This window comes from Camelus dromedarius, chromosome 20, assembly GCF_036321535.1.
Source record: "Camelus dromedarius isolate mCamDro1 chromosome 20, mCamDro1.pat, whole genome shotgun sequence".
Classification (NCBI taxonomy): Eukaryota; Metazoa; Chordata; class Mammalia; order Artiodactyla; family Camelidae; genus Camelus; species Camelus dromedarius.
Window position 1 is genome coordinate 28,671,138 of NC_087455.1, and position 11,069 is coordinate 28,682,206.

At 47.5% G+C, this 11,069-nt stretch overlaps 1 protein-coding gene across 1 annotated transcript; it reads left to right on the forward strand.

Moving 5' to 3' along the window:
- Positions 1-515: 515 nt before the first annotated feature.
- KLF10 (KLF transcription factor 10) lies at positions 516-7,183 on the forward strand. Its single transcript, XM_010981874.3, has 4 exons — positions 516-1,082; positions 4,073-4,306; positions 4,399-5,311; positions 5,597-7,183. Exons 1-4 carry the CDS (start codon positions 1,047-1,049, stop codon positions 5,854-5,856), a joined length of 1,443 nt encoding a protein of 480 aa, XP_010980176.1. The 5' UTR covers positions 516-1,046; the 3' UTR covers positions 5,857-7,183.
- Positions 7,184-11,069: the final 3,886 nt, after the last annotated feature.

Here is an 11,069-nt window from a genome sequence, read left to right on the forward strand (position 1 = left end):
TGCATTCTGCAACCGAACGTCGGCGCCACATAAAGATAAAAAAACTGGTCTACGGCTCCCCATCACCCCATTGGTCGAGTTCTCGGGGCTTCCCGCAGTCCCCACACCCCTCTCTCCACTGCCCTGGAGGAAGGATGGGCGGGGCGGACAGGGGCGGGCACTGCTGCTGGCGGCGCAGATGCAGAGGGCGAACCAGCGCAGGCGGCTAGGGCGTAGGCGAGGGGCGCGGAAGCAGGTGTCGGCTCAGTGACAGGATTCCCTTCCCTCTCCTCTCTGCCCTGGTGCTACCCACGGCTCAGAGAGGCAAAACCCAGCAAATGGTACAGAAACGCAGCTCAGTGGTTCACCCGGCTCTGCTTTCTTGCCAGACGCTCAAGAGGACGGCTCTTCTAAATGCAAATCTCTTGGCTCGGGACCCTTGGCTTGCAGCCGCCGCCTCCTCCGCCCGGCTACTCGGCGTCCCGCCCATCCCGTGGCGGGCTGAGTCGGGGCCTCGCGCGGAGGGGACGGGGCGGAGCTGGCATCCCTCCCCACCTCCCACGTGGGGCCAGCCCTCCGCAGTGCCTGGGCGCGCCGCTGCCGCGCCTCCCGGCTAGGCCCCCGTCCTCGGCACCGCCCCTCCTAGGCCCGGGAGGAGGACCCCAGGCGAGGGGTGAGTGAGGGGTGGGGGCGGTGTCACTGAGTCAGGTGGCGGCGGGAGTTCCCTCGGGCTGGGCCGAGGGAACGCGCTGCCGGGGATTGTGTACACGCTCCACTGACACAAGCTTCACGCTGCCGGGCAGCCGCTGATCACGCGTGGCCCTGCGAGCCCATTGGCCGGCGCCTCACACACCTTTGTTGCTGATTGGCCAGCCACAGACTCCGCCCCCGCCCCCGCCCGCGGCGCGGGGCAGGCGGAGCGGCTACCTGAATGGGGAGGGGGCAGACGGCGCGGAGCGCAGCGGCGGCGGGAGCGGCGTCGAGTGTCTCTGGGCGCCCGTCTGTGGCCAGGCAGCCAAGCAGCCTAGCATCCAGTCAGCTCGCCGCCGGCGGCTAGGCAGCCAACCATGCTCAACTTCGGCGCTTCTCTTCAGCAGGCTGCGGTAAGTCACCTGGGGATGCCCCTGTCCTTCCCTACCTCGCTGCGACCGAGGGTCCCGTGGGAGCGCGAACCCCGAGCCCGTGACATCAGCCACGCCTGAGGACTGGGGCTGCAGCAGAGTCGTGGGAGAGGAGGTGACTTCCCGCCTGCAGACTGGGCATTAGTGAGGGCGTGTGTGTCGCAGAGGAGGTCAGGAGAAGCAGGCTAGGATCTAGAGACGAAGGGAGAGGGGGGTCTTTGCTCAAGGTGTAATGAGGGGAAGGGGCAGCTCCGCTGGGAGACTTGAAGCAGGTGAACGGGAGGATCACTGGAGGGGCGGGAAGAGCGAGGAGCGGGCTGCTGCCCTGTCAGCGAGGATAGGAGGTGTGGAAGGAGGAGGGGGGCAAGGGGTCCCACCCTGCCACCGGGCGCCAGGGAGAGATGCCTCCATCTGGATCAGGAATGCGACCCAGTAAGGGAGAGGGCTGCTCTCCCTCTCATTTGAGCATTTGAGGGGTGTCCACAGGTGAGGAGGGGGGCTCCCCATCTCGGGGATCTGAACGGAGGCTTGCAGGACCTGGGCTGCTCAGCAGATAGCTGGGGGCTGGGGGAGGGGCGCGCGGCGTGGGCGCGAGGGATGGCACGCCGGCCCGGGACCGCCGAGGGAGGACGGAGAACTGCCCCCTCAGACGTGTAGAGGGCACTCCCCATCCCGGGAGCAGGCAGGTGGCCGCCTTCCGAGGACCCTTTAGAGGGGACATGGACCCGCCTCGGCGATGGGAGGGTGGGAAGCGGGACCCAGCAGCCAGGCGGGGAAGGTGGGCGGGGGGAGCCGGTCCGCGAGACGCGGGGGCCGCGTGTAGAGGCGGGAGCCGCAAGCCGTGAGGCTGCGCGTCTGGAGCCGGGGCCTGTTGGGGCTGCACGTCTGGGAACCCGTGGAGGCGCACGGCGGGCGGGGGCCCGAGCTGCCGGAAACCGCGGGGAGGGGGTGCCGCCTCTTCGGGAGAGTCAGGGTGGTCTGAGATCCCGCGGGCGGCGTGGGCGGGAAGCGCCGAGGGCTCGGCCGGGTCCCCGGGGGCTGCGGTCGGAGGAGGGCGGGGGCCGGGTTTCCGCGGGGACCCGACTCCTCCTCCGGCAGCTGAGGCGGAGGCCGGGGGTGGGTCGGCAGCGGGTGCGCCCGGGGAGCTTCTCGTCCCCGAGTGACCCAGCCCCGGCCTCCGCCAGGGGCGGGAGCGAGGCCCGGCCCCGCTGTCGGTTCCTAAGGGAACGGCAGCTCGCGGGGAGCTGGAAGGGGCGGGAGCTCCTGGCGCCCGCGGCCCCGCCCCTCCCCGCGGGCTCGGGCGCGCACTGCCGGGCGGTTGGCGGCGGCGCCCTCGGCCCCTCCCCCGGGCCGGCGCGAGGGCGGGGGCCCGCGGGCTCAGGAAGTAGGTGAAAGGTGACGGCGCGGCAATTCCCAGTTCACGTTTCCTGCGCAGCCCGGAGCAGCCGCTGATCACGCTTTGTTCACATGCCTCGCCCCCTCCTCCTCCTCCGCGCCCCCTCCCTTCGCGGCCCATCCAATCCCGGCCCGGGCCGCCCGCCCGGCTGGCCAATGGCGGGGGCAGGGACGCGAGGACGTGCGAGCGGCGAGGAATGTTCCCAGTGACTCACCCGCGAGCCTCGTTGAGGTTAGGGCGGCCCCATCCGTCTGTCCCCGCCAGCGAGGATCTCCCCCGCCGTCCGCCCCCGCCCCTCGTCTGCCTCCCCCGCCCGCGCCTTCGCCCGCGCTTCCCTTTCCTGCCTCGAGCCCCACTCCCTTTCCTCCCCTCCCCGCTACTCTTCCTGCCCTTCCCAGCTCACGCTCTTCTTCCCTGCTGCCTGCCTTTCCTCTTTTTTTCCTTTGCTTTGGCGTCTTGAGGTTTTTACACATACATGCGCTGTCCATTGCAGCTTACATAAAGGGCGCGCGATTATGCAATTGCAGTGTTAGCGATATTTCAAGACTAATGGCTCGTTTTCTTGGGGTTTCAACACGAAAGGTTTATGCATCTTTTTAAAACAAGCATTGAGAATAATACCTTGCAACGTAACAATGTTCTTTGGTTTGTTTGTTTTTTTTTTTTTTAACACAATCTTTGCTTTGACCAAAGAATGGGATCACATTAATGGAAAAGGGGAGAGATGGGGTAGTACCACTTTTTAAAAGTGCAGTTTAATGAACTTTAATATGAAGCATTAAATACCTGATAGAAGGAATTGTTCAAATAAATACGAAGCATGCGCTGTTATTTTTTTTTTTTAACGATCTAGCAGTTCTTTTAAAAATTAAGATTGTTTTAACGATTGCAGGGTACAGACAGGGTTTTTGCAAATTCTAGTAGAATATTAAATTTTCTAATTATCCTTTTTTTGTGTTACTGCAGTAGCTGATCATAGTTATGCATAGCAAACCGTTGTGTTATATATAAGATCCAGTGAAAGAGAACACAGTTGAAACTCTTCTTTCCAAAGGTCAGACCCATATCATAGGCCGCATCTCTGACCACTGCATTTTGCCTTTTTAAAGACAGTTTTGCCCCCCTCCTTTTTTTACCCCCCATTAGGACCTCATATCTGAAAAGATCTCATACCATATCTTAGCATTTAAAAAAAAATGACTTTTTTGAAAAGCCTTCCCCTACTTACTTTCCCTGACTCCAGTTGGCAGTTGGCCACTCTGGAAAGAATATAAAACTTCTGTTCTAAGCCAAGTGATTCTCTTGTATTGCAAATACATTGATACCTCCATCCTCGGTCCCCTTAATGGTAATAAGGTCCTGTTTACCTTACAAGAATGTCTGTATTCGAGCCTAAGTGTGAGAGGAAGAATGAGGAAGATTTTGTCACTATCATCAGAGTGGGGCTGAGAAAAATTTTTTCAGATTTGATCTTGAAAAGTTGTGCAAATTATAAAAATGAAAAAAATTGTGCGTCGCCCTGTGCGTCACGTGGATGACGTTATGCTTATAAGCATTTAACCTTTTGTTTTTATAGGAGGAAAGAATGGAAATGATTTCTGAAAGATCCAAAGAGAGTGTGTATTCCTGGAACAAAGCTGCAGAGAAAAGTGATTTTGAAGCTGTAGAAGCACTTATGTCAATGAGCTGCAGTTGGAAGTCTGATTTTAAGAAATACATTGAAAACAGACCTGTTACTCCGGTGTCTGATATGTCAGAGGAAGAGAATCTGCTTCCTGGTACACCTGATTTTCATACAATCCCAGCATTTGTAAGTATTGTTTTCAAGATGAATGTAAACGATAGAATTCCTTATAATTTACATAGTGAACTCTACTCATAGTGTGTTTCTCTTCTCTCTAGTGTTTGACTCCACCTTACAGTCCCTCTGACTTTGAACCCTCTCAAGTGTCAAATCTGATGGCACCAGCGCCATCTACTGGACACTTCAAATCATTGTCAGACACTGCCAAGCCTCACATTGCTGCTGCACCTTTCAAAGAGGAGAAGAGCCCAGTACCTGTCCCCAAACTCCCCAAGGCTCAGGCAACCAGTGTGATTCGTCATACAGCTGATGCCCAGCTGTGTAACCACCGATCCTGTCCAGTGAAAGCAGCCAGCATCCTCAATTACCAGGACAATTCTTTTCGAAGAAGAACCCACCTAAATGTTGAGGCTGCAAGAAAAAACATACCTTGCGCAGCTGTGTCACCAAACAGATCCAAACGTGAGAGAGACACAGTGGCAGATGTTGATGAGAAAGCAGATGCTGCACTTTATGACTTTTCTGTGCCTTCCTCAGAGACAGTCATCTGTAGATCTCAGCCAGCCCCCGCGTCCCCACAGCAGAAGTCGGTGTTAGTCTCTCCACCTGCAGTATCAACAGGGGGGGTGCCACCTATGCCGGTCATCTGCCAGATGGTTCCCCTCCCTGCAAACAACCCTGTTGTGACAACAGTCGTTCCCAGCACTCCGCCCAGTCAGCCACCAGCTGTCTGCCCGCCTGTTGTATTCATGGGCACCCAGGTGCCCAAAGGCGCCGTCATGTTTGTCGTACCCCAGCCCGTGGTTCAGAACCCAAAGCCTCCAGTGGTGAGCCCAAATGGCACCAGACTCTCTCCCATTGCCCCTGCTCCAGGGTTTTCCCCTTCAGCAGCAAAAGTCACTCCTCAGATGGACTCATCGAGGATAAGAAGTCACATCTGTAGCCACCCAGGATGTGGCAAGACCTACTTTAAAAGTTCTCATCTGAAGGCCCACATGAGAACGCATACAGGTACCAACCATTTCTTGTTTATGTCGTAGAAATTTAGATGATGATTTTTTTGGCAATGATCACAAATATAAACCAAGCATGTTAAGAACTTGCTAATTCAGTGGGTGATATTTACTAGTACAAGTTCCTTTAAAAGACTTCCTCAAGGTGATTTAATTTCTCAAATGATTCTTTAAATACTAGGTAGGTAGTTACAAGTATTTTTAAGCCTTAAATATAATTCAATACATAACTTACAGTGACTTAATAAATGCATAGTAATGATGATATGAATTTTTGTTTTAGGAGAAAAACCTTTTAGCTGTAGCTGGAAAGGTTGTGAAAGGAGGTTTGCCCGTTCAGATGAACTGTCCAGGCACCGACGAACCCACACAGGCGAGAAGAAATTTGCCTGTCCCATGTGTGACCGGCGGTTCATGAGGAGCGACCATTTGACCAAGCATGCCCGGCGCCATCTATCAGCCAAGAAGCTACCAAACTGGCAGATGGAAGTGAGCAAGTTAAATGACATTACCCTACCTCCAACCCCTGCTCCCACGCAGTGACAGATTGGATGGCAAAGAATGAGAACTAACTTTGGTCACAGCCAGGAGCCAGTGGTGATATAAAAATGCTTCCACTGCAAGTCTGTGGCCCTTCGGTGGGGGCTGAAAGCAGAAGCCCCACAGCCCGGAGCGAAGGCCCAGCCTGGGTTAGGCGGCAAGAAGTGCTGCGGCCACAGGCGGGTCACAGAGTGTGGGACTCATTTCTCATTGCACAGGAGACATGAGAAAGCCTTTATTCCTTTAAATATATTTTGAAGGTTTCAGGTGAGGTCAACACAGGTAGCACAGATTTTGATTTGTGTGCACAATTTGTTACTTTACTTTCACCATTTATACTTGAGACCAACTTTTCAATGTGATTCTTCTAAAGCACTGGTTTCAAGAGTGTAGAGACTGGAAATAAACATTACGGTACAGAGATGGAGATGTAAAATTGATTTGTATCATCATGAATATTATTATCTTAGCGTTATCTTGTTTACTACTCTTGGTCTTTCCATTCAATTTTGTGGACGTAGTTAAATATATCTAGAACTAGCATTTTTACTCTAGTTGCTGACATTTGGATTTTAGCAGCTGTATATTGCTGAAGAGGTCCCAAAGAATTGGAATCCTCATTAAGTTAATTGCTTTGAAGTGTATCTTCGAATTTTTTTTGCATTTTTTTGAAAGTTTAACAAGTGACTATAACTTGGCATTTTATTATGCTTTGAACTTTAGTTTGCCTGCAGTTTCTTGTGTAGATTTGAAAACTGTATACCAGTATGTTTTCTGTAGACTCTAAAATACACTGCACTTTGTTTAAAAACAAATTGAAGATGAAAACATATATTGTAAAGAAGGGATGTTAAGGATTTTAGATAACTCCTTGAAAAAGATGGCTTAGGTCATCAGTAAAGTACCCTTATGAGGATACAACGTGTGCTCTATTGAATTAGAAAATTAATGCCCATTATTCACAAAGGGACAGATGCCCTGTTAATTTATAGGAGTTTTTTTGGGAACTAGGTAGATAGAAAAATGATTAGTACATTCACTTCTGTTAACAGTATTTCTGTTATATTTTATTGTATAGTGGATGGTATACACAGTGGTGAAACAAAAGTCAGTTGTTTAAAATATATAGTGAAAAACGTCACTATGTCTTTCCATTTAACATTTTTCTCTATATTGGGTGTAGATTTTTGCCATCAAAACTTTGGACCCTTGGAAAACAAAAGGATTTTCTTTTAATAAAAAAAAAATTCTTGTGATTTACAATTTGCACAATATTTCTTTTGTTGTACTTTATATCTTGTTTACAATAAAGAATTTCTTTTGGTATATATGTAATTGGTCAATTGTATTTGTTGAAAACCATCCTCACTCTAACCTTGACATTGATCACTTGTGCTATCCAAAGATTTGCCATCTGAATTTCTCTAAGGGCCACCTTCAAATTTAGAGCTGTAAGAATATATCTTTAACATGAATAATCGATTTAGAGAGTATGGGAAGGATGGCCAGATATCTGCCTGTATATTCATTGAGATAATGTGCGAGCCTGCCTATTCTGAGAAAGCAATATATTTTAGTTTTTAAACATTTTTGTACATTTTGATGATTTGAGATTGAAATATAGCTCTGGCTCTCAGCAAAGCCTTGTTAAGTAGCACTGAGTTAAAGGAAATGCCACAGTGAGCAATTACAAGCAATGAGACTGCTGTGAAATAAAAAGAAGACTGACCTATTAAATAAGAGAGTAAATTGCTCACCTCTGGAAGTTGGATTAACTCAGACCATTAAGTGATACCTTGAATGCAATAAACATACTGGTACTTAAGCTGCATGAAAGCTAACCCACCTCTGAAGAGAAACACTTGCTAGTCACTTGTCAGTAGAAAGAACTAGGAGCTGTAAATGCTACTTGGTGTATCGCGTATAATTTCAGAGACTCGTATTTTGGCTTGCTCTGAGATCGCCTCGTTATGAGAGGACATCTTCCACAGTACCCAGCTTAACCATTGACCTAGTCTGGCTCGCTGTTGAGTGCCCGTGGTAAGGGGCAGGGCGCCCACTTGGTGCCAGTTGTGGGACAGGCATCCTGAGCCATCTGTGCACCTGCTGCTACTTTTCTTGGAAACAGCCCCAGTAATCACAGTGCAGACCCGGAGGGCGCCTTGCCGTTCTGTAGCTTCTGTGTTGGGACCTGGACCATCCAAACCTCTTGAGGTTCCCATGGTGGCAGCTTTTCAGAAGTGAGGATAGAAGATGTTGGCTGCCTGTCCCAAAGCCCAGTCCCTGGTGATGACAGGGCCAGTGGAACTGTGCCACCCAATGGCTGTGTTCTTCCTGGTCCTAGTTGGCACCTGACACTTTTCCTTAGAAATCTGGTGAATCAAGCCATTTGAATGGAGTGTTACATTTGAGTTGAATGTTGATACAGGCTCTGATCTTGATGCCAAGGTTGCCCCCAAAGAAGTACATTTGTAGTATGTTACGGTAGTGTGGCATTAGTGTAGTGGCTTTAGCGCTTCTGTGTTGGTTGTTTCTTGCCTGATTTATACATGCAGTTGAACTATATGAAATTGCCAATATTCAGCTCTCTTTAACAGTTGATTCTCCTTACATAATTTTAGACTTAGAGAAAGTTGCAAAAATAGAGTTGCTGTATACACTTCATCCAACTTCCCCTTATGATGACCTCTTATATAGCCACAGAACGTTTATGAAAATGAAAAGAATTAACTTTGGTACAATATAATTAACTAAAAGTACAGAACTTACTTATTACTGGGCTTCACTGGTTTTTCTACTAATGTTTTTCTGCTATTACAGGACCTAATCTAGGGTCTCCTAGTGCAATTAGTTGTAGGTCTCTGTAATCTCCTCCAATCTATGGTTATCCCTCAGTCTTCTCTTGTCTCTTTGGAACAACACTCATCAGTTCCTTCTGCCCCTCAATTTGGGTTTGTCTGATGTTTTTCATGATTAGATTGAGGTTTATACATGAACTGGGAAGATACCACAGAGTGATAATGTCCCCAGTGCATCATGTCAAGGAATACCTGATGTCATCCTGTATTATTACTGGAGATGTTAACCTTCATCACATGGCCAAGGCTGTGATATCTGCTGGAATTTTTCCACTGTAAACTGACTTATTTTGGGCTTCATAATTATTAACTATTTGGAGGGAGATACTTTAAGACTATGCAAATAACCTATTTCTGCTTAAACTTTGGCCCACTCATTTTAGTGTCTTTAAGTGGGTCTTGCCTGAGGTAGTTATTACTGTTATATACTAATGGTGATTTCCTATTTCTTCCATTGTTTATTGGAATTTTCTATAAGAAAGAGTTGTTACTTCTCTCCTATTTATTTACTTTTATATTTATATATACATATATATATATATTTATTGAAGTATAGTTAGTTTACAATGTGTCAATTTCTGGTGTACAGCACAATGTTTCAGTCATACATGAACATATATATATTCGTTTGCCGATTCTTTTTCACCCTAAGTTATTACAAGGTATCAAATATAGTTCCCTGCACTATACAGCATGAACTTGTTGTTTATCTATTCTATATGTATATATCAGTTAGTGTCTGCAAATCTCTAACTCCCAATTTATCCCGTCCCACCCTCCTCCCCTAATGGTAACCACAAGTTTGTTCTCTATGTCTGAGATTCTGTTTCTGTTTTGCAAATAAGTTCATTTGTCTTTTTTTAGATTCCACATATAAGTGAAATCATATGGTGTTTTTCTTTCTCTTTCTGGCTTATTTCTCTTAGAATGACAATCTTCAGGTCCATTCACATTGCTGCAAATGGCATTATTTTATTATTTTTTATGGCTGCATAGTATTCTATTGTATAAATATACCACAGCTTCTCCATCCAGTCATCTGTCGATGGACATTTAGGTTGCTTCCATGTCTTGGCTATTGGAAATTGTGCTGCTGTGAACATTGGGGTGCATGTATCTTTTTGAATTAGACTTCCCTCTGGATATATACCCAGGAGTGGGATTGCTGGATCATATGGTAAGTCTGTTTTTAGTGTTTTGATCAATCTCTATACTGTTTTCCGTAATGGCTGCACCAAACTACATTCCCACCAGCAGTGTAGGAGGGTTCCCTTTTCTCCACACCATCTCCAGCATTTATTGTTCATGAACTTTTTACAATGAGGTGATACCTTATTGTAGTTTTGATTTGCATTTCTCTGATAATTAGCGATATTGAGCATTTCTACATGTGCCTCTTGGCCATTTGTACGTCTTCTTTGGAGAATTTCTTGTTTAGGTCTTCTGCCCATTTTTGGATTGGGTTGTTTGCTTTTTCCTTATTAAGTTGTATGAGCTGTTTATATATTCTGGAAATTAAGCCCTTGTCAGTCTCATCTTTTGCAAATATTTTCCCCCATTCTGTCTCCCCCATTTATTTTTTGTTTATTTATTCAGTTATTTATGTCAATATGGACTCAGGTCATTTATGTCATTCTTTGGGTTATAATACAATACTATCCTTATTTTGTGATTCAATTGTTCCAACTTTGGCTCTTAATTAGCTCTTTCAATAGGCAACCGTTTTTGAGTGACAAAGATGGAAATTTCCTGCAGGTCAGCCTATCATTTCTCACTGGAACAAGAGCTGTTTGGTATTAGTAATTAGACTTGTAAAAGTTTTCTCTACCCACATTGCTACTGCTCCCTCTAATCCACCCTCTCTCACTGGGACAACTTAACGGCCCCTACCTGGTCTCACTGCCTCTGCTCTTGTCCCCCCGCCATCCAGTCTCCCCACCACAGTCTTCTGAAAATTCAGAACTAACCATGTCCCTTCCCTGTTTCAAACACTTCCCAATGCTTCCAAGATGAAGTCTAGATTTCCTAACATAGTCTAGAATAGTACTGTCCAATAGAATTAGCAGGTGAAATTTTCCAGTAGCCACATCAGAAAAGTGAAAAAAGAAAAAAAAACATTGTAACTATTTTTATTTAATGCAATATAACCAAAATATTATCAGTTCAGCATATAATCAATATAAAATTGTTAATGAGATACATCACATCTTTTTTTGTACTAATCTATGAAATCCAGTACATATTATATGCTTACAGCACATATCAACTAGGACTCACCACATTTCAAGCGTGGTTGAAGGGTCCTGAGCAGACCTAGAAGACCCAACACCATTTGGTCTCTCCCAACCTCCCACCTCT

Coding starts and splice junctions, on each gene's coding strand:
- KLF10 (XM_010981874.3), top strand. CDS start 1,047: ATGCTCAACTTCGGCGCTTCTCTTCAGCAGGCTGCG. Junction 1,083..4,072: donor CTTCTCTTCAGCAGGCTGCG/GTAAGTCACCTG, acceptor TTGTTTTTATAG/GAGGAAAGAATGGAAATGAT. Junction 5,312..5,596: donor CCACATGAGAACGCATACAG/GTACCAACCATT, acceptor TTTTTGTTTTAG/GAGAAAAACCTTTTAGCTGT.